The 24,182-nt window shown below is 39.5% G+C and overlaps 1 protein-coding gene across 2 annotated transcripts; it reads right to left on the bottom strand.

Annotated features, from left to right (window-relative positions):
• Positions 1-51: 51 nt before the first annotated feature.
• Positions 52-23,605, bottom strand: GINS1 (GINS complex subunit 1). Of its 2 annotated transcripts, none has more exons than XM_079785002.1 (7): positions 23,379-23,452; positions 17,604-17,668; positions 16,103-16,201; positions 15,242-15,332; positions 11,839-11,955; positions 5,024-5,098; positions 52-2,453 (listed from the first exon to the last, which is right to left on the bottom strand). In XM_079785002.1, exons 2-7 carry the CDS (start codon positions 17,636-17,638, stop codon positions 2,385-2,387), a joined length of 486 nt encoding a protein of 161 aa, XP_079641128.1. In that variant the 5' UTR covers positions 17,639-17,668; positions 23,379-23,452; the 3' UTR covers positions 52-2,384. The 2 variants fall into 2 exon arrangements, with proteins under 2 accessions (XP_079641128.1, XP_079641127.1); XM_079785001.1 differs by having other exon boundaries at positions 53-2,453; positions 23,393-23,605.
• Positions 23,606-24,182: the final 577 nt, after the last annotated feature.

Genomic DNA, 24,182 nt, shown 5'->3' on the forward strand with positions numbered 1-24,182 from the left:
TACAGAAAAGGTTTGTTGGTCCCTGCAACAAAAAACGGGAAAAGCTAATGAAGCCAAAGGCTGGTTCTTTGAGAACATTAATATTAAATTGGTAAACCCCTAGCCAGGATGATCATGATAAAGAGGGGGAAAAAAATTTACCAACATCAGGAAGACAGGGACATCATTACAAAAATCTATGATAATATTATAAACAGCACTAATTCAATAACTTAGATATAACGGAGCAGATGAAAATTATCAATTAGAAAAATAAGCTGAATAGCCCTATATCTGAGAGAAATTGAAATTGTGGTTAACCTTCCTACCAAGAAACTCCAGGCCCAGATGTTTTAAATGTGAATTCTAGTAAACATTTATGGAAGACATAATATCAAGTCTACAAAACTCTTTGAAAAAATTGAAGAGGAAGAGGTATTTCTCAGCTCATTATATGACAGGGTTACTCATAGACATGACAAGAAAAGAACATTTCAGACCAATATCCCTCATGAACATACATACAAAATTACAAACAAAATTTTAATAAATCAAATCCAGTGGGGTTATGCCAACAACATAGTTCTTTTAACGCTGGAAAAAATATATAATATATATCAACATCTCTCCCCAAGGTTCATACCCAGATGGCTCTATCATTACTAAAGCTATTACATTTCTATTTAAAATAGGCAAAGGAACAAATAACTCATTTGATACAACAGACGCTGACACCAAAGCTGGTAGCTACTCAGTGTTCCCACCTTCATGTGGCTCATGTAGTCCCTTCAGTCATCTGTGCATCCTGTGACCATACATACCCACTGAGGAATGCAGCAGAAGCAGTGCTAGCCCACGACCAGGCCTAGCCTCTCAGAACTCTAACAATGCCCACTTCCATCCTCAGCTCTGCGGGAGTCCCGAGCTGCCAGGTGGGAAGCCCAGACAGTTTGCTGGAAAAAACCACATGGAGAGACCACACGAAGACAGGAGACTCACTTGTCTACATGGTTCCCTGTGCTCTGGGAGTAAAGATAAAGGAGGGAAGTGACTACAGACCCACAGTTAAAATGTCAACCTTATTGATCCCATTCACTAGAGAAATTTTCCTTATTATCAGCAGAAATTTAGCTGAAAATTTGACCTGGCTACCAAAGCAATGGGGAGAAATCATTTTCAATAATGAAAATAATCTGCAAAGGGGAGCCTACTGACCTAAGTAGGTCTATTATGAAAACATACAGATCCACATCCTAGGTAAAGCCTCTCTATGACTTGATTTTGGCCAGAAACATTCCCTTATATAAAAACGAAACTGCATGTATAGTATGTCCCAGGTCCCAGGCTTCTGGAGTCTTTTACATTTGAAAGCCTCTTCCATATTACTGGGCTGGTAATGGAGGGGATTAGTGGGGAAAGGCCCCTGACCACCAGGCAGGACCACTCGGTGCCTCTCCAACCCTACCATTCATAGTTCATCAGACAATAGAAACTGCCCCCCCTTTAGCTGACCACCTCTTCATGTGACTTTTCTGTCAATGTGAATCTGGGGGAACACTGTACAACGTTTCTTTCCTAGCCCCAACTTCTATTTCCCTTTTCAAAGTGGCGATACTGGTGCTCACCCTACAAGCTCACAGGCAGGCATGAGCCAGACCACCCACCACTGCTGGAAATGGGCAAATTCATTGTGTCCTTACTTCTTCCTTCCCAAATAGCCAGGCAGTTGTCATTAAACATTACATATACTGAAGACACTTACAGACCATCTCCACTTGCCCACGTCATCTGAAAACACATATTCCAGAAATTCAGCTCCCTGGCTTACACAATGCACACTGTCAGAAATAACACAAGATGCACAGGGACCTACTTTATCCCAGAACAGCCAAAGGTAACTCTTATTGTGTAAAAGATTCAAGTATAACCCTAGCTGGTTTGGCACAGTGGCTAGATCGCTGGCCTGTGGACAGAAGGGTCACGGGTTCGATTCCGGTCAAGGGCACATGCCCAGGTTGTGGACTTGATCCCCAGTGTGGGGCATGCAGGAGGCAGCCTATCAATGAGTCTCTCTCATCATTAATGTTTCTCTTCCTCTCTCTCTCTTCCTCTCTGAAATCAATAAAAAAATATATTTTTTAAAAAGGATTCAAGTGTAATAAATACTTTCATGGAAAAAAAACACCACACACAGACATTGTAACTGTAGGAATGTTATAATTATAGATGCAGATTACAAAAAAGAATCCTAAACAATAGAAAACAAACCATTCTCAGCTGAGTATTCCTGGTTATATTAAAGAGTGTCTGTAACCTTTAAAACCGGAGACGGGTGGGCATAAGGGGAGGGAGAAGGAAGTGTGTAAGTGTTGTGCATGGGTACAGCCTCGTACCACAGAATGAGGTCACCACAGGACGTGCTCCAGAACACCTTGTCTAATCAGCGGCTCACACTTCCATCGAGGTAGAAAGTGCTGAGTGAACAGGTGGGGAAAAGAAAAAGAAATGATTGTAAGTTTTAAATTACATTTTACATCATTAAAAAGCGGCAACTGATTATATATTATTCGAATTCCAACAGTTATATAATTAAAAGTTAAACTTATAGCATATCTGCTGTTTTCATCTACTGAAACTGATGGTATGCAGAATTGTACTGAATTCTGATTTTATAAGCAAATTCATAGCTTGTTTAAGTTAAATCTAAAGACTTCTGAATTCTAGTTGGTACTTTTCTTAGGGTTTGCACTTTGAATTCATGCACAGAAAACCCAGGTGGGTGAGATTTTTAGGCACCAGATGACAAATTGTACAATTCATTAGGAAGACCAACAAGGAAACGTCTCCATTAAACCTTTTTTAGGATTTGAGTCTGAACATTTATTCTAATAACAAGTGACAACTTTTCCCTTTGTCCTTTTCAAAGATTAGAAGAATTGTAACCTATGAAGTAGGTGTTGTTCACACTGTTGTGAAGACACCAGTGCTCAGCTAATGCTTGTCCTCCATGTCCTGAGAGGGTACCGATTCTTATTCTGAAGTGGAAAGGAGTCTTCTTGTCTGATTCCCTCTCAACACACCGGGGGTTAAAACAGAAGTAAACATTTCCTAAACTTTGGAGTGAGGAACAGGAAGCAAGCTCATGTGCGCAAAGAAATCTCAAAGAAAGACATACTTGAGTAAAAATAAAAAACTAGTACATTGGAAAGTACAGAGCAAATAGCCTTAGAAAATAAAGCAGGAAGAGAAATTATCAAAACTATTCAAGGAAGCAAAATGTAACTTCAGCAGCACTGTGCACCTGAAGGTCCCTCCTCACAAACTCAAAGGTCTTATGCAAGACCCATGACCAAATAAATGCCTCCAAACCTGTCATGAAAACACACAGGCCAAGGACTTTTGCCTAACATGTTAACTGAATTATTAAAGTCTTTAGAATGAATAATATAAAAAAGGGGGCCTATCACCACCACTACCCCAAAAGAAAAAAAAGGGGGGACATGTTGAGTTGTTTAAAAGTTATTCCAATTTTTTTTTTAAAAGGGGGTTCTGATTTCTAGACAAACAGATAAATGTTTGCCATATTGATAAGCATAAATGGATGTATGGTAAGAAAATATCTCATTAATATTTTATATAATATGGACAGATTCCATAGAAAACTGATTTTAGATTGTGGTCAGACATTTTTAGAAGCCTCTTAATACCAACTATAGTAGATTATGTTTTTAAATTTTGTTCCCATTTTTATAATGAAGGGTGGGGCGATACTGAGAAATAAGTTACAAGCATCACCAAGGGGAAGGCTTCTGCATGGTCCACACAGAAAACAACTAACACAGAAGCAGGACGAGGGGCTCAGTGGGTTTCCACCTGCCCCAGCCCTACCCAGGTACTCCCTGCCACTGAGCGATCACCACCATCTGGGCAGACTCGTGGGAAGATCAGCCATGAGCTTGAGAAAAAAATTCAACCACAGGACAGTGTTTAGGGAAAAGTGACATTTTCTCATAGCTTGCTTTATGAGGGTAAGCTTTATTCTTGTGAACCAGAGCTTCATACTGGGTCCTCCAGAAATACAGATTTTTATGAAAGCATTAAGTTATCAGTATTAATATTAATCCATTAGTATTATTCAATTCATTAGTATCCTACTTCCAAGAGGACACTGGGAGGGAAGTTTTGCCTTAACAAAGAGAGATTTTAGTGTACCCTGAAAATCTGTCTTTAAAATATTCAATCTTTGTTTTAGGAAACTACTCAAAGCTCTAAGGGTATTCGTAAAATAAGAGATCAAGTCACCTTCTCTTAAGGAAATTAGTCCAAGAACCACAAAACCTGAAGCATGCTTTTGCTCCAGGCATAAGCAAAGACATGGGCTCATTAGACACTAACCGGCTGATAACAAGATGGAAGATAAAGTGGTTTTCATTAAGTCATTTTTCCTCCTGTATTAATGTGACTAAAAAAATTGAAATAGGATAAATTTAGATAATGTGAAATTAATCTACTGGGAATTTGAAGATTTCTAAGGAAACAGTAAATGTTGAGATTATTTTGTAAGGAAAAATTTGATCGCAGTTACAACTTCACAGTTTTAGTCTTTCCCTATTAAATTTTGTTAATATATTAGTTAGAAAATTTTGATCTATCTCATCATTTATTTGTTTGCTAAAGAACTAGGATTTATAATGTAAAGTACAAGCTAAAAATCACTGCTTATCACCTGTTAAAATATAATTCAAAGGAGCTAAATCCAACATTTTCACAGTGCTTAACTAGAATAAAGCCCATTGTGATCATTTCCCTGGAAAAGACTTAGTATTAAATACAAGCAATATTCTAGGAAATTAATTAACTTTTTCTTTATATATGTAACATTTCCCTCAAACTTTCTTTATATTTATAAAAAGTAGTCTTACACTAAACATAATGCCTAGATATAAATGACTATCACAAGGTGATGTTTATTTTGTTACTGCTTTCAACGTTTCCATCATGCAACACTCTTACAAGATTTAAAGTATCTTTAGACAAGAAATACCTGGCTATTTTTTTTTAATAGGACTGAAGTACCATCATCAACTTCAAATTCTCCATAGTCCTTTAGACATCGCACCTGAAAGGAAAAACTGATGTTTTATCTAAATTATTTTTTAATATGAAATGACGACAAAGTAATTAAGGATTATCTAAATACTCACAAAGTAAAAGTATTAGGCTTTCTGTTGGCTTGTATATTCTCTGTGTACTTGGGCCTAGTACTCCTACTGTGGTATGCTAGTGGTTCTAACTGTCCAGTTTTGATGAAGAGGAAGAAGAATGGCTAAATCTCCAAATGTATGTGTTTGTTGTGCTGACAGCAAGGAAACCCAGGGAGCTGCTAAGTGGAGACACATCACTGCGTTCTTTTCCCTCTGCAAATCCTGAACTACCAAGCAGTTGAAATATATATTTACAAAGAAAAGAGAATGCTTTAGATCAATTCCATCCTGCCTCTTTATGGTTCCCTTCCATGAAATATCAATATCTGAAAATAGACCATAGGTGAGTCTGCAAAACTTGTTTTAAAAAGATTTTTCCAATTTCATTTGACAGACTCTTTCCCAAAAATACTTACAAGTAAACTATGGAAGAGCAGATGCAGACTCACGTTATAAGAATCAGGAGAGGTTCTTAGTCAGAAGGCGGGAGGCCTAAGACTGCCTTTTGATAGACCCTCTACAACTGCAGATCAGAATGTTCCTGGAGAGAAGGTTACATTCCTAACTATAGTTCCAACTGCTGCCACAGGAAACCAGGACATTCTTTCATCTTCTATAAGAACTCCAGACTGGAGTTTACTATTTCCTGAGTACTAGGATTAGTATTAGTAAAGCCAACTCTAGCAATAAGTCTGTCATCTACTTTTCCTAGGTAATTTCATCATGTCCTATAATTCCTCTGGAATTCTACCATGACTCCTCAAGGCATTTTAACTTAGTTTGAGAAAGACTATTCTAGAAAATTACATAGTACCAATAACACCTTTCACTTCTTTAAACAGATTATGGAAAATCACAAACATATTCAAAAGTAAAAACACTAGCCCAGCTGGTGTGGCTCAATGATTGAGCATCAACCCATGAACCAGGAGGTTGCTGATTCGATTTCTGATCAGGGCACATGCCTGAGTTGCAGCTAGATCCCCAGTAGGGGCATGTAGGAGGCAGCTGATCGATGTTTCTCATAGATGTTTCTATGTCTCTATCCCTTTTCCTTTTTCTCTCTCTAAAAATCAATAAAAACTTTTTTTTTTAAGTAAAAAGACCGCCCTAGCTGGTCTGGCTCAATGGATAGAGCGTCGGCCTGTGGACTGAAGGGTCCCAGGTTTGATTCCCGGTCAGGGGCACGTGCCTGGGTTGTGGGCTCGATCCCCAGTAGTGGGTGTGCAGGAGACAGCCGATCCATGATCCTTTCATCACTGATGTTTTTATCTCTCTCTCCCTCTCCCTTCTTCTCTGAGATCAATAAAATTATATTAACAACAACAACAACAAAAAGTAAAAAGACCAATACTCCAAAATCAATGTCCTATCAATTGACTTCAACAATTACCAACATCTGGCCAATCGTGTTCCCTTATCTACTTGTAAATTTTGAAGCAAATCCTAGACATAATTTCATTTCATCTATAAATATTTTAGTATCTATTTCTACAAAATGAGATTCTTTTAAAAAAAAAATACAATCTCGCCCTAACTGGTTTGGCTCAGTGGATAGAGCGTCGGCCTGCAGACTGAAGGGTCCCAGGTTCGATTCCAGTCAAGGGCATGTATCTTGGTTGCGGGCACATCCCCAGTAGGGGGTGTGCAAGAGGCAGCTGATTGATGTTTCTCTCATGGATGTTTCAAACTCTCTATCCCTCTCCCTTCCTCTCTATAAAAAATCAATAAAATATATTTAAAAAAATACAATCTCAATACCATTACTACATCTTATTAAGAATTTTTTTCTTTTTTTTAAAATATGGAATGCTTCACAATTTTATGTAGGGGCCATGCTAATATTCTCTGTATTGTTCCAATTTTAGATATGTGCTGCTGAAGTGAGCACTTATTAAGAATTTTTAAATCATGAAATATCCAGTTAGTACCCAAATTTCCCCATTTATCTCATAAGTTTTTTTAAAGTTGCCATGTTCAAATAAGAGTTCAACAAAAGCTGCACACTACATGTTACTAAAGTCTCTCTCTTAATCTATAGAGTTCCTTCCCCCTTCTCCCCTTCTTCTTCACAATTTGTTAAAGAAACTGAGCAGTTTTGTAGCTTCCCATAAACTAGATTTTGTTGTGGTTTCTTGTGCGTCATTTAACATGTTCCCCTCCCTACCCTGATTTCCTATAAACTGGAAGTTAGGTCTAGAGGCTGGATCATATCAGGTCTGGTTTTCTGGCAAATGGTGTTATGTATGTCCTTTTTCTTGCAAGACCTCATGAAGCACAGAATGTCTGACTATCCCTTTTTGTATTTTTTTAAAATATATTTTATTGATTTTTTACAGAGAGGGAGAGGGATAGTGAGTTAGAAACATCGATGAGAGCCGAAACCGGTTTGGCTCAATGGATAGAGCGTCGGTCTGCGGACTGAAAGGTCCCAGGTTCGATTCCGGTCAAGGGCATGTACATTGGCTGCGGGCACATCCCCAGTAGGGGGTGTGCAGGAGGCAGCTGGTCGATGATTCTCTCTCATCGATGTTTCTAGCTCTCTATCCCTCTCCCTTCCTCTCTGTAAAAAAAAAAAAAAAATCAATAGAGAAACATCGATGAGAGAGAAACATTGATCAGCTGCCTCCTGCACACCTCCTACTGGGGATGTGCCCACAACCCAGGTACGTGCCCTTGACCGGAATCAAACCCGGGACCTTTCAGTCTGCAGGCCGATGCTCTATCCACTGAGCCAACCAAACCAGTTAGGGCCATTTTTGTATTTTTAAAAATATATTTTGTTAATATGTTATTAATTTCAAAGAGAGGAAGAAAGGAGGAGATAGAAACATCAATGATGAGAGAGAATCATCGATTGGCGGCTGCCTCCTCCACACCCCTCATTGTGGATTGAGCCCACAACCCTAGCATGTGCCCTGACCAGGAACTGAACCCTGACCTCCTGGTTCATGGGTAGACACTCAACCACTGATCCACACCACCAGGCTGACTATCCCTTGGGATGTGTGGACCCCGAGAAGATGACCTTGAAAAGGAATTTATGTGCTGAGATGGACTCCCCATGATCAAGGGAGGCCCTGAATTTTCTAATATCATGTGGGCAAAAGGTTTACAGTTGTTCATGTGTAAAATAATATAATCCTACATAATAAAGAGATAATATGCAAATTGACTGCCATGCCCTCACAAGATGGCTATCTACCACCAGGCCAGCAGGGGGGTTAGTGAGGGATGACCAAATGACTGCGCAGCAAGCTGCATGGGGCAACCAGGCCGGCGGGGGGGCCGTGAGGGGCGACCAGGCTGGCGGGGGGAGAGGCAGTTAGGGGTGACCAGGCTGGCAGGGGGGCAGTTGGGGGCGATTAGGCTCGCAGGGGGGACAGTGAGGGGCAACTAGGCCAGCAGGGGGAAGGGAGCAGTTGGGGACGACCAGGCCGGCAAGGGGGGGGGGGAATTAGAGGTGACCAGGCTGGCAGAGGGGGGGCAGTTGGGGGCAACCAGGCAGGCAGGCAGGTGAGCAATTAGGAGCCAGCGGTCCAGGATTGTGAGAGGGATGTCCTGGATTGGAGAGGGTGCAGGCATGCACAAATTTCAAAATACAAACTATTTCACATATAACCGCAAACCCTCCTTTTGCCCACCCCTGTAATAAGAACCTAATGGTCATTTGCTGACAGGGACTTCTTCTTCTCACATACTCTGTATACCAGGAAGAGCCTCAGACTGCAATCTCTGCTTTATGCACTATGCCACACTATTTTACACCATCTTAAGGGATGCCCTAGTTTCATCTTTTGAGGAATGGACTGAAAGCTGCCTTGTCCAATTGGAACTATACAAATTATACCCTTATTTGCATGTATACCAACCAACCAGAATTGCATGACTTGGACCAATCAGAACTGTACAATTTGAAAACCTCATTTACATGAAATGGAACAAAATGGAGCCTATGGGCAAGAAAATTTCCTATAAAAGATGACCTCTTCTGCCTTGGCCAGTGTAGCTTAGTTGCTTGGTCCCATATACTGAAAGGTCTTGGGTTTGCTTGTCAGTCAGGGTACACATCCAAGTTGTAGGCCCAATCCCCAGTTAGGGTGTGTATGGGAAGCAACCGATTAATGTTTCTTTCTTTCTTTTTTAAAAAAATATATTTTCATTGATATCAGACAGGAAGGGAGAGGGAGAGAGATAGAAACATCAATGACGAGAGAGAATCATTGATCGGCTGCTTCCTGCACGCCAGGAATTGAACCGCGACCTCCTGGTTCATAGGTTGATGCTCAAACACTGAGCCACACCGGCCAGGCCAATTGATGTTTCTCTCTCACTTCGATGCTTCTGTCTCTCCCTCTTCCTTCTTCTCTCTCTTGAAAAATTCTCTAGAGAAAAGATGACCTCTCCTTTGTTTCAGTAGAGCACACTTTCTTTCTGCCAGAGGCTGCCTCTCCCTGGTTTGCAAACTATTACATGAATAAAGTCCCTCCTTTTTCTGCTCCAATGCCTTTTGAATTTCTTAACGAATGATTAGTTAATCAGTGGGTCTGGGTCCATACCCATCCATTATTAAGTTCTCTGTTAACTTTTCACGTAAAGTTTTAGTAGCTATTTGCCTCCATCCATTAGGGATACAAAGTATTATTAATCTAGTTCTTTTTTATTATTGCTGCATTTATTAGCAGCAATTCTTCTACAAAAAACAAACAAACAAATTTCCTTATAATCTAGCTACCCTGAGAAAGTTTGTACAGTAAAGGCAGATGGATGCTTGATTCCATTCTTTTATTTATTGCTTTTCAAAATGAGTTTGCAGCCCAGCCCTCTTATTCTCCAAGGGGACCCAAAGAGGTTTTATTTTTTTATAATTGTCATAACTGTTGTTGTTTGGTGTCATTATGCATTCAGACTTCTAACATAATTGATATGACTCAATTCAATGCAGTTACTATTCATTTTCATGCTCAAAGTGCCCCTTCTTTGGCAAGTGGGAACTCCTTCAAATCAGTTCCCAAACTTTAGAGCACTCACATAGACCTTGATACTGTCCGTGCTTTCTAGAAAGACAAGGTATCCCATGCTCAGTTTGTACATTTTTTATTTAAGACCAAGAATTAGCCTTTTTATCCCCAAGGAGTCCTGATTTCCTTAACTGGGAAATGGCATTTAGACTCCACAATTTGAATGCTCATGACTACTGAGCTGGTTGTTTCTAGGCGTTTTCGGTGGAAAGAACTAAAAAGTACTTTAACAAAAAGAAAAAGAGATGGCCCTGCCCTGGCAGGTGTGGCTCAGTTGGAACGCCATTCCGTACACCAAAAGGGGCGGGTTCAGTTGCTGGTTAAGTGATAGGTTTGATCCCAGGTTGGTGAGCATGTGAGGAGGAAACTGATGGATATTTCTCTCACATCAATGTTTCTTTCTCTATCTCCCCCTTCCTCTCTCTCTGAAATCAATTAAAAATAAATAAATAATTAAAGGGAGATGATTCAACTGGACTCCATGCTGATATTTCAAACTTGAGTTTGGGAATATAGAATTTCACTTAACTTTTTCATTTTAATATTCAAATCTCTTTTCTCTTATTTTAAAAATCTTGGTTCCTACTGCTATACTTTTTTGCTCTATTCTTCAACATACAAATTGTTTCAAAATAACTAACTATTATTACTGAGAATATGACTATAAAAATAGATTAAGATATGTTTATAGTTCTTTTCATCCTTAGAACATATCCACTAGCAACATAAAATCAACTTATGTGTTTTAAAGTAATTGAAAATAATTCCAGTTTGACTAATCCACCAATTTACAACATAGGTTCATTTGTTTCATTTTGCTTTCAAAATTTGTGGGTTGGTTTTCCACTTTGATATAATATATAAAACTAGAGGCCCAGTGCACGGATTCGTGCACCTGTGGGGTCCCTCGGCCTGGCCTGCAGAGATCGGCCAAAACCGGCTCTCCGACATCCCCAGAGGGGTTCCAGATTGCAAGAGGGCAGTCCTCAGGTGACCCACCTGAGAACTGTAGCTGCCAAGTCACTACAGCTCAACAGCTCCTGTGTTAAGTGTCTGCCCACTGGTGGTCAGGGCGCATCATAGCTACCTGTCAGAGCGTCTGCCCCCTGGTGGTCATTGTACATCATAGCTACCGGTCAGATGGTCGCTTAGGCTTTTATATATATAAATGTTTACATGGTTCCAAAGTCAAAACTATTAAAACAGGCCTATTCAGAATATTTTAGCTTTTCTATTCTAGCCCCATCATTCACCTATAGGTAACATTTTTGGTTTCAGTTTATTTTTCCCTTTCCTTTTTATTTTTTTATTTTTTTAAATATATATTTTATTGATTTTTCAGAGAGAGGAAAGGAGAGGGATAGAGAGCTAGAAACATCGATGAGAGAGAAACATCGACCAGCTGCCTCCTGCAGGCCCCCCACCGGGGATGTGCCCGCAACCAATGTACATGCCCTCGACCGGAATCGAACCCGGGACCCTCCAGTCCGCAGACCGACGCTCTATCCACTGAGCCAAACCGGCTTCAGCCCCTTTCCTTTTTAAAATAAATTAATATATATTCATATACCCCACAGACAAAAAGGCAGCACAATCTATGCATTAAATAAAAATCCATTTTTAAGTATACTTACTTCAATATATAAACTTTTTGGAGGTTTCATATCCTGTGTAATATCTAAACCTTCATCTCCTCCCAATGACCTCATATAAGTAGCAAGCGACTTTTTATAATGATTGAACCATTCTACCTGCAAACATAAAGATTCATTTGTCAAAGTTTTAAGAAAGCAAACTTGCAGAAATTGTATACTCATCTTTTAAAATTAAAATACCAATGGCATATTTCACAGAGCTAGAACAAATACTCCAAAAATTTATACGGAATAAAAAAGACCCCAAATAGCTGCAGCAATCGTGAGAAAGAAAAACAAAGTTGAAGGAATCACACTGCCAGATTTCAAGTTATACTATAAAGCCACTGTAATCAAAACAGCCTGGTACTGGCACAAGAACAGGCATATAGATCAATGGAACAGAACAGAGAACCCAGAAATCAACCCAAGCCATTATACTCAATAATATATATTTTTTTACGCTCAATTCATATTTGATAAAGGAGGCAAGTGCATACAATGGAGTCAAGACAGTCTCTTCAATAAATGGTGTTGGGAAAACTGGACAGATACATGCAAAAAAAAAAATGAAACTAGACCACCAATTGACACCAAACACAAGAATAAACTCAAAATGGATAAAAGACTTAAATGTAAGTTGTGAAACCATAAAAATCCTAGAAGAAACCATAGGCAGCAAAATCTCAGACATCTCTCGTAGCAATATGTTTACAGATACATCTCCTAAGGCAAAGGAAACTAAAGAGAAAATAAACAAATGGGACTACAGCAAAAGAAAATGCTTCTGCATAGCAAAAGAAACCATCAACAAAATGAAAAGAGAGCTCACTGTATGGGAGAACATATTTGACAATGACACATCAGATAAAGGGTTAATATCCCTATAAATATAAGGAACTCATACAACTTAACAAAAGGAAGACAAATAATACAATTAAAAAATGGGCAAAGGACCTTAATAGACACTTCTCCAAAGAGGACATACAGATGGCCAAGAGACATGAAAAAATGCTCAAAGTCACTGATCATCAGAGAGATACAAATTAAAACGACAATGAGGTATTAACGACCTGTCAGAATAGCTACCATCAACAAATCAACAAATGACAAGTGCTGGCGAGGATGTGGAGAAAAGGAAACCCTAGTACATTGCTGATGGGAATGCAGACTGATGCACCATTATGAAAAAACAGTACGGAGTTTCTTCAAAAAATTAAGTATGGAACTGCCATTGACCCAGTGATCCCACTTCTAGGAATATATCCTAAGAAACCCGAAGCACCAATCAGAAAGAATATATGCACCCCTATGTTCATAACAACACAATTTACAATAGCTAAGATCTGGAAACAGCCCAAGTGCCCATCAGTAGATGAGTGATAAAAAAGCTGTGGTACATTTATACCATGGAATACTATGCAGCACTAAAAAAAAGCATCTCCTATCCTTTGAGACAGCATGGAGGGACCTGGAGAGTATCATGCTCAGTGAACTAGGTCAGTCAGAGAAAGACAAGTATCACATGATCTCACTCATATGTGGAATCTAAATAACAAAATCTACTGATGAACGGAGTGGATCCATAGACATGGAAGCATGGAACAGAGTGCAGAATCTCAGAGCGAAGGTGGGGAAGGGTGGGTAGGTGGGAGGTAATCAAACAAAGACCTTGTATGAATATTTGCAGAACCCATGGACACAGACAATAGGGTGCTGAAGGCCTGGGGTTGAGGGGTGGGGGTGGGCTGAAGGGGGTCAATGGGGAAAAAAAGGGGATATGTAGTACTTTCAACAATAAATAAATAAATAAATAAATAAATAAATAAATAAATAACAAATAAATAAGCCTGGCTGACGAGGCTGTGGTTGAGCATCCTCCAATGAACCAGGAGGTCACCGTTTGATTCCTAGTCAGGGCATTTGCCCAGGTTGTGGGTTTAATCCCCAGTAGGGGGCATGCAGGAAGCAGCCAATCAATAATTCTCTCATCACTGATGTCTCTATCTGTCTCTCCCTCTTCCTTCCTCTCTGAAATCAATATATATATATAATTTCCAACATCCTTATGGATTGGACTAATATTAAAAATTAATTTATAGATAAACTTTGGTTATCTGAAATCTTTGGTTATCTGGACACTTTCTAAGAGATTAAAAGTTTAACCCTTTGCACTCGCTTGCTTTTTTCTCGATTCCTTTATTCTACTCGGGATTTAATTTTTTAAATACCCCAGATTTTACAAAGCGCGGCAGTAGAATAAAAAACTGGAGTTTCTTTTCATACAAACTTATTTATTTGGATTTTTTTATATTTCAAATTATTGATACATTCAAAGAGTAATTTTAATCTCGATGCTAACCATGTCAAGTCACACGCGACATCCGAGTGCAAAAGGTTAAAGGTAGAAATTACAAAGGCAATGCAAAATAAGCAACACATATTTGGTCTTTGTAAAGCTCTAATTATGATGATAAATGTGATGTAGTACATTCATACTTTTATATAAATTAATGAGTTATATCTAAATGCTGAAATTTAAGCTTTAAAATTTTCATCTCATTTATATGCATCTGTGTATATTTAAACATACATATAAAGTTATACTAGAATTATGAGACCGAGAAACTTAAGAATAATAAACAGAAAAAACTAACAATTCAGAGAGAAATGGTCTTTGCCTATTCAGTCTACTTTTTTTTAAAAAAAAAAAAAAGCTGGATGCTTTTTCTTTTTTTAAAATATATTTTATTGATTTTTCACAGAGAGGAAGGGAGAGGGACAGAGAGTTAGAAACATCCATGAGAGAGAAACATCGATCAGCTGCCTCCTGCACACTCCCTACTGGGGATGTGCCCGCAACCAAGGTACATGCCCTTGACCGGAATCGAACCTGGGACCTTTCAGTCCGCAGGCCAACGCTCCACCCATTGAGCCAAACCGGTTTCGGCTTCAGTCTACTTTTTAAAAAAAAAAAAATATATATCTTATCTTCTTATTTGGTGGCTTTTACGGAAAACAGAACATTCTTATCTCATAGAGAAGCTCCCAAATCTTTGCAGTTTTGTGCCGATTTTTTTATTCTTACTAAATTTTTTTACTTCTGAAAAAGTTTAAATTTCCACTGTTACTGCTATGATTAAATGTTATTTCTGATTATTTGTACAACTAAGATAATCATTTTTGTCTTTGGACACAAATGACTTATGTTTATATACTAATACTATAAAATGTATTTTTATAATTGTTTTTTGATATTGATTTTCCCAAATCTAGACTACGTATTACATAATAAAAATGTTAAAAAAAACACAAAAAGATAAATACTAATAAATATATTACAGAACAATGCCAGAACCTCAGCATTTTCCAAATTCATAACTGAATAACAGTGCTAACTTACTTCTTCAGCAGACATGTGAAATCGCAAAATATTTGGCAGGACACTGCCGTATTCCCACCTGAGTGCTCTAATCCGAAGCAATCGGTCATACCTAGGAGATTAAGAAGGTGTTAGATGCTTAACAAAAGGGATATCAGAAGCTGTTTTGATCAGGAGAGATTAAGACTCACATTAATCTAAATGTACTATGTGGACTTTATTTGGCTCCTGAGACAAACTGTGAGAAGTCATCTTGGGGACAAGGCAGAAAATATGAATGTTGATTAGATAGAAGTCTTATTGATTAGAGGTGCATACTAAAGTATTTAGTGGTAAAAATGTCATGATGCTCTACAACAGTGTAGCATAAATAAATAAAACAACATAAAACATTTATGGCAGCACAGCCGGCGTGGCTCAGTGGTTGAGCGTCAACCTATGAACCAGGTCACAGTTCCATTCCTGGTCAGGGCACATGCCTGGGTTGCTGGCTCGATCTCCAGTGTGGGGTGTGCAGAAGGCAGCCAATCAATGATTCTCTCTCATCACTGATGTTTCTGTCTCTCTCTCCCTCTACCTCCCTCTCTGAAATCAATAAAAATATTAAACAAAACAAAAACAAAAAACATTTATGACAAAATGTTAAAAAATTGTTACACATGTATGATGGGTCCATGGGGGGTTCATAACATTATTCTCCCTAGTTTTATGAATACTGCAATTTTTCATAATAAACATTTTAAAATGGAAAAAAGAATTTAGAATATTTATAAAGAGACAAATCTAAGAATTTCTGTTTTCCATTTGAAATGGTTAAAAGGAAACCACATGAAAAATGCTCCATTATTCCCTAATACCCCAAGCAAAATCTGAGAGGCTTACAAGTATGCTACAGTGCAGCGTCGATTTCTTAGCAAAGAACAGTGTCGAAATTTGATGGTTGGTATCAAATCACTTCGTCCACCTGACTTCGCTTCATTCCTAGTAACATTTGAATAGGAAAAGAACAAATATGTCTATTTCAGTATAAATAAAATTTTTAAAGCCAACTAACAACTGACTTGTATGTTTATTTTTCATTTTTTCTAATTGGAAAAGCAAAAACAAAACAAGACCAGATGTACAGAAAGAATAAGAGTCAACTTTAGAGTTTTAAAAGGAACCAGAAAAATAACTCCTTCATGCAGTGTATGCTGCAGGCCCTGCAAACAGAGCCAAAATATATGTCCCACCCAATCATGTCTTCTGGATCTGTTCTACACACTTCTAAGTCAGATTTATTCGCCACATTGTTTACAATGTGCTCTGGATTACAAAGTAATAGTACAAATAAAATACATCTAACTTAACATCAGGGTACTTTATTAAGTACAGAAGGATTTCTAAAAAATTTACATTCATATGAGTAATTTAAAATAGATTTCTTGTGACAAATAAGTTTAACCAGAAACTGGTAATAGTGATTGTCCCCTTAAAAAGAAACTAGAAGGATAAGGAATAGAATTTTGGGATTATGAATTTGCAAATGGTACAAATACAGTAGATCCTCGAGTTACATCGGAGATCCATTCCTCAGGAACTTCCCTTTAGGACTTTAGATTTACTGCAAATCTGTTGTGGTTCAGTCCCACATTCTATAAAGATTTTTCTGTATCCACCCTTAAACACTGTAGCTGAAAGTGTTCCTGTTGTTCTGTAAGCTCCACCATGCTACTGATTTGAATATCCAAGTAACTGATAAAAACATTGTACTTAACAAGGCCAAAGATGAAACCTCAGGTCACATATAACTTCTCTCTAGGTTGAGATCTGAATACCTCACTTCTGATCTAGAATTTGGTGTCTTTAAGACACTTTTGTGTCTTACTCTTCACCAAATCACAGGGACCTCTGAAGTTTGTTATACAGCCCAAATGCTTAGCTCTAACTAGTCCATAGATCTAGAGCCTTCTCACGTCCAGTAGGTAGCCTTTTGTAGCCCTAGTTCTCAATGACCTTCACTCAAGCTACTGGAATCACTAGTGTTCCTGCTAAGTTTACAAAATATCCATTCTCTCATTCTATAAATGAAAGTAAGCAGTGGAAACTATACATTTCAATTTGTTAGTGTTTTTATTTGCTCAAGTCTCAACTCTTTTTGGTTTATCCTAATATCTTTCAAGTCATATCAGTCAAATAAGAAATATTTATTAAGTATGTACCATATGCCACGCACTACCTGAATCCCTGTAGAGATAGCCATGATCAATACAAATCCCTTTAATACTGTATAATCAGACTCAGAATTAAAAAAAGAAAAGTCACATCTAAAACTGATGTAAGATTATCTTTCAATATCATATTTCTTAAATTATTTTAAAATATGAATTTTATCAAAACTTACACATCAGACTGGTTTTGTTCATATAAAGCTTTCATTTCCTCCAGAACTTGCCTGAGTCCATCCTCCTGGAATATACAAAATGATATTGGTCCATATTCACTAATTCTCCCACCAAGTCTGCAGCAATATTCTATCTATACTATGTTTATATTTGATTTACATATCTTATCAAAAAGCAAGTCCTTTCACACCTACTATGATGGCTATAAGTGTTGGCAAGGATGGAAAGAAATTAGAACCCTCATACATTGCAGGTAGGAATGTAAAATGGTACACAGCACTGGAAAAAAATCTAATGGTTCCTCAAAAAAGATAAACATATTACCATATTAGCCAGCAATTCTACTCCTAGGCATATACTCGAGAATTAAAAACATAATCTTACAAAAACATGTACACAAATGTTTAAAACAGTATTATTCATTATAGCCAAAAAGTGGAGTGGATTCCCTGATGAACTGATAAACCAAATATGGTATATCCATTTGATGGAATATTATTTGGCCATAAAAAGCAATGCAGTTAGCTCATGGACACAGACAACAGTGTGATGATGACCAGAAAGAGACAGGGCAAGGTTGGGTGGAGGTAGATAAAAAGGGTGAGAATGGGGGACAACAAAAAGCATAATAGAATGAAAACAAAACAAAACAAAAAAAGCAATGCAGTATATGCATCAACATGAATCGACCTTGAAAACATTACACTAAGTGAAACAAGCCAGACACAAAGGACAAATATTGTATGAGTCCACTTATCTGAAATATCTAGAATAGAGACAGAAAGTACCAGGGACTGGGGGAGATGGGAATGGGAAGTTACTGCTTAATGGTTACAGAGTTTCTGTTTGGGGTGATTAAAAAGTTTTGAATACAGGGGTGATAGCTGTACAACAATGTGAATGTAATTAATATTAGTGAAGTATACACTTAGAAAGATTTAAATGATTATATTTTTCACCACAATAAAAAAACAGAACAGGAAAACAATGAAAACAATTACTGACTACAGAACCAATACACCGGTTAAGGATAATCTCAAACTATACTGAGCAAAAGAAGCCAGACACAAAGGAGTACATACTGTATGATCCCAACTGGCCCTTTACGGATAAAGTTTGTAACTCCTGGGACACCGAATCCAGAAATATGCAAAGAAGGCAAAAATACTCTGTATTCATGGAAAAGTAAATCCATGTTGCCTCAGGCTACATGTGGGAAGTAGCAAGTAGCTACAAAAGGTAAAAAACGAACCCTTGGGGTGACAGAAATCTTGATTGGGGTGCTGCTTATAAGGATGCACAAATTTGCCAAAAGTAAAAAACCTGTTAAAATGTGTATTTTTTTGTATATAAATTATACCTCAATAAAACGGATGGCAAAAAAAAAAAATCAATAGTCCTACAGAATAAGGCATGACAAAAGTATGTAAATAATTTACTATTTATTGAAAAATGGTCTTAAAAGGTTACTAACCAAGAAAAGTGTTTTGGTTTGTACTGAAAGAATATAAAGGCCAAAAGGAGTTTTTCTATTATCTACCTTGGGACAAATTTTTAAAAAAATACATATTTTATTGATTTTTTAGAGAGGAAGAGAGAGAGATAGAGAGTTAGAAACATCGATGAGAGAGAAACATCGATCAGCTACCTCCTGCACACCTCCTACTGGGTATGTGCCCGCAACCAAGGTACATGCCCTTGACCGGAATCGAACCTGGGACCTTTCAGTCCACAGGCCGATGCTCTATCCACTGAGCCAAACCGGTTAGGGTGGGACAAATTTTTTAAAAACTTAAAAAAATGTACTTGGAAGGATAAACAGAGTAGTATTCTGAAATTCATAAACGTTACACATAGGTCTATCAACAATCCAAAAATAACTGGCCCATCTACAGGGTGTCCTCCCAAAAATGTTTACACATTATAAAGACAGTGTATTAAAATACATTTCATTTTTAAAATGTAATAGAATCTAAAGCTACAAGCTGTTAAAGTATGTATATATTTTTTGTGATACCCCATACTTTCCCATTTTACTTTTAGCGCCAAAATATATGCATTAGCAAAAATGCTTTGGCACTACTGGTACAACTACAAATCAACTACTTAAGCCTGCTCAAATATAGGAAAAGATGTAATTCCTGATGAAAAATGTAAGACTTCTACCTTCTCTTTCCTTGGCTGGTTAAAAAGATAGCATAAAAAAGTCTGATTTATTAGAATTCAGCTAAATATACTTTTTATTCAGCAAATCTTATTTTAAGGAATAGTTGAAACTCTTATACAATTAATACATCTATAGGTATACAAAAGACCAGTGTAAAATAATTTTGTAAAAATACACAAGTTTTCACCCTAGCCAGTTTGGCTCAGTGGATAGAGCATCAGCCTGCAGACTGAAGGGTTCCAGGATTGATTCTGGTCAAGGGCCTGTACCGCGTGGTTATAAGCTCCTCCCTGGCCCAGGGCCCTGGTTGGGGCGTGTGCAGGAGGCAACCAATCGATGTGTTTCTCTTGCATCGATGTTTCCGTCTTTCCCTCTCTCTTCCATTCTAAAAATCAATGGAAAAATATCTTCAGGCGAGGATTAAAAAAATAAATAAAAAGACACAAAAACACAAGCTTTCAGACTTAGATTTATAGTGGGAATTGAATCCCGTTTTGTGTCCTCACCTCAGGCTATAAGCCCCTGGTCGCCCAAGATAATTTCCCTAAAAACTCACTTAAACTATTACCAGTTCTGCATATAGAAAGTGGGTAATAACCCCTGGCCTGTGTGGCTCAGTTGGTTGGAGCGTTGTCCCCTACAACCAAAAGGTGGCAGGTTTGATTCCCCATCAGGGTCCATGCCCCATTATGGGCTCAATCTCCAGTAGGGGGTGTGCAGGAGGCAGCCAATCCTTGTTTCTCCCTCACATCAATGTTTCTCTCTTCCTGTCTCTCTAAAACCAACAAAAACAAATCTATAAATAAAAAAATAAAAATAAATGAATGAATGAATAAAAATTTTAAAAGAAAGTGGGTAATTATTTCAATTTGCTAATAAACACAGCACCTAACCACGAGGAATGCTGGAATGAACAAGAGAGTCTCTGCTCTAAACTTACTATCATTTCACTCAAAAGAATCGATTCTTGAAAGTCATGGGCCTATTGGCCCTCAGATCAATTCTCAGTCTGCCTCTGCTCAGCTGTGTCACAGTGACCAGCTTCCAAGGCTGAGTGTTCTAGGCTGCTGAGTCACCTGAAAAAAGATGGGTTTGTTGCCGAAGCCGGTGTTGCTCAGTGGATGGAGCGTCGGTCTGCGGACTGGAAGGTCCCAGGTTCGATTCCGGTCAAGGGCATGTACACTGGTTGCAGACACATCCCCCAGTGGGGGGTGTGCAGGAGGCAGCTGGTCGATGTCTCTCTCTCATCGATGTTTCTAGCTCTCTATCCCTCTTCCTTCCTCTCTGTGAAAAATCAATAAAATAAAATAAAATAAAAAGATGGGTTTGTTGGTGGATGGCATGAATCCAACAGAAGGTGCAAAAGGCTCTCCACCAAACTAAGACATAGAAGAGTGATTTCACAGCCTCTAAGTCCCACTCCCCCAAAGTAGTAAAGCAACACTTATTTGCACACTCTGTATTCCGTCCTCTCTACTGAACTTCCCACTATTGTCTTCTAACATCTAAAGGAGGTCAATGTCCTGAAGTTGAAACAACAGACTGGAATCTAGGAAACCTTTGTTCAAAGTGAGGCTCTGCCTCCAATATGCTGCAAGTTCAGACAATTCCCTTAACTGGGTCCCTAATTTCTCTTGGCTGTTTCCTTATCTGCAAAATGACCTAATTTTCAGACTAGGTGATCTTTAATGTTCAAAACAAAACTCACCTTCCCCCAAACACTCATCCCCCTGAACTCCATTGTTGTTTACTCATCCACCTGAGAGAAGCCTCCCAAGATTCCAATTCCTCCCCCTCATTTGTTATCCATCCCATCTCCGCCCTGTGCTAATAATTACAAGTCTTGTTTGTTTTAAGTCACTAAGACCCAACCACTGATTTCAGGGCCCACTGACTGGACGGTTTGGACCATACAATTCTTTCACCTGGTCCATTATAACCACCCAGAACCATCTCTCTGCCTCCGTTCTTTCTTATATCCAATCCATTCCCCACAGTGCTGCAAAACCCCAAAAAGTACCCGATTGGTACTCGCCTATCTAAAATCCTTTACCAGCTTCCAAATGCTCTGAGTGAATACCAAACTCTCTTAGACCTGGAACCCACACACACCCTGCCACCCCTCCTGTGCGATCCTGTGTCTCTGCTGTCTCCTTTGGCTGGGATGCCTCACACACCTCTCAGAGTGGTGACCACCACCACCACCTCCTCCCCCTCCCCCTCCCTCTCCCCCTCCCCCTCCCCCTCCTCCTCGACCCCAGCTCACAGGGGAGTTTCTCTTCAACACCTCTTTGGTATAACTTTACCCGTTGCCTTCTATGACCTGTTGCCCCGCTCCCAGCAGAGGGTGCCCGGGCATCCACGCAGTGGCAAGGAAATGTAGAAGTGCAGAATTTAGAGTGCAGGTCTGAAGCCAGACTGCAAGGATTCAAATCCTTAGCTTTACTTTTTACCAACTGTCACCATGGGCAAGATAATCTCTCCCACTCTCCACATATTTAGCTGGAAATAATGGAAAACAACAGTTTAAACATCGCAGGATCACAATGAGAACAAGAGATCGTGTAGATCAAGTGTTTCACACCCTGACTGGGATAGTAGCAATAAAAAAATAGGAAAAAAAAAAACAGTTATTAGTAGCAGTGGCAGCAGCAGCAGTAAAAAGACTTAGTTACTACTGTGTCAAGTACTGTTCAGGGAACCTAAGTATACCACCTCACTGAGCCCTCTCTGGTGTACTATTTTTATCATCATCCCCATTTTCCCAGAAGAGAAAACTGAGCACACAGAAAGCTTGAGCAACTGACCCCAAGTCACCCGACAGGACCAGAATCCCAGCCTGGCTCCAGAGGCTTAGCTTTTTTAAATTAAAAAAAAAAAATTAAATATTCACCGGAGGATATTTTCCCATTGATTTTTTTTTAAGAGAAAAAATCTGGTCAAGGACACGTACCTGGTTGCAGGCTCCATCCCCAGCCCCAGGTCAGGGAGAGGGAGAGGGAGAGAGAGGCAACCAATCAATGTGTCTCTCTCACATCTATGTTTCTCTCCCTCTCCCTCTCCAGGGGGAGGGGGAGGGGGAGGGGAGGGGGAGGGAGAGGGGGAGAGAGAGAGAGAGAAACATAGATGTGAGAGAGACAAATTGATTGGTTGCCTCCTGCATGCACCCTGACCTGGGGCTGAGGATGGAGCCTGCAACCAGGTACGTGTCCTTGACCAGAATGGAAACGGGGAACCTTCAGTTCGCAGGCCGACGCTCTATCCACTGAGCTCACCGGCTAGGGCAGATGCCTAGCTTTTGCCGGCGTGCACAACAAATGCTAGATTATCAGGCAAGCAATAAACGTTTGGTTAAGCAAAGGAACAGCGATACATTTATAGATGAAGAAATACTAAAGGAAGTAACTCATATAAAGAAATGCATCTAATTCCTGGGTGATATAAGAAAAAAAGGGTTTCTTTTTCCTCCTATATTTTGGTCATGTTCCAAAATATCGTGCCGGACTTTGGAGTTCACTCGGTGAGAAGGTAAAGCCTCCAAGGGAGGCTCAAGGGAAAATTCGGAGGGCGTCGTTCCGCCCTGCCCCATCACGCCCATCCCGCCTACCCGGTCCCCCTCACATTGAAGGCCAGCAGCTGCCCTTCGGGCGCCCGGTGCAGCTCGCGGACCAGCTCAATGGCCCTATCGCAGAACATGGCGCAGTCGCCCCAGTCCCGTGGCCTCGTCAACTGCCCGCTTTCACGCCAAACGGTCGGTCAGCTCACGGCCGCAATTCTCAGATCCTCCAGTCCCGGGTCCCACAGCTCCTGATCTTAGCCTGCGCCTCTGATCTGCGCTTTGGCGCCAAACACGCCCAGCCAATAGGAGCACGCGGATGAGCCTCCTGGCCTACGGCGGCGGTAAAGGGACATTTCCCTCCACTGCGCAGCCTCCTACCAAAAGAGTCCTTCCCTGGCAAATAGGGGACAGTGGGAGGGTCTCTGATGGAGCCTGTAAACTGAGCAGATTTCTTCTCGAATTTCCAGGCGGTTAAGCAAGAAACTTTAAGCGCAGCACAGCTTCACATAAAAGCATATAGGTCAACTTCCTTTTTCCATTTGGTTCATTCATTTCCACTCAAGTTCAAAGAGGTGCGCACTTTGAGGTTAAGGAAGGCTCAGCCCGGCCTGGCTCAGTGGTTGAGCGTGGGCCTAAGAACCAGGTTTCCCAGTCATGGCACATGCCTGGGTTGCGAGCTGGATCCCCACTAGGGGGCGTGCAAGAAGCAGCTGATCAATGATTGCCATCATTGATGTTTCTCTCCTCTCTTTCCCTTCTCTGAAATCAATAAAAAAATTTTTTTAAAGGCTCAGAAACTTGGTGTGCATTAACCTTATGACACGGCATTTCCTTTGTTTAGTTTTGCATGTG

The sequence above is a fragment of the Cnephaeus nilssonii genome (assembly GCF_951640355.1).
Source record: "Cnephaeus nilssonii genome assembly, chromosome: 11".
Lineage (NCBI taxonomy): Eukaryota > Metazoa > Chordata > Mammalia > Chiroptera > Vespertilionidae > Cnephaeus > Cnephaeus nilssonii.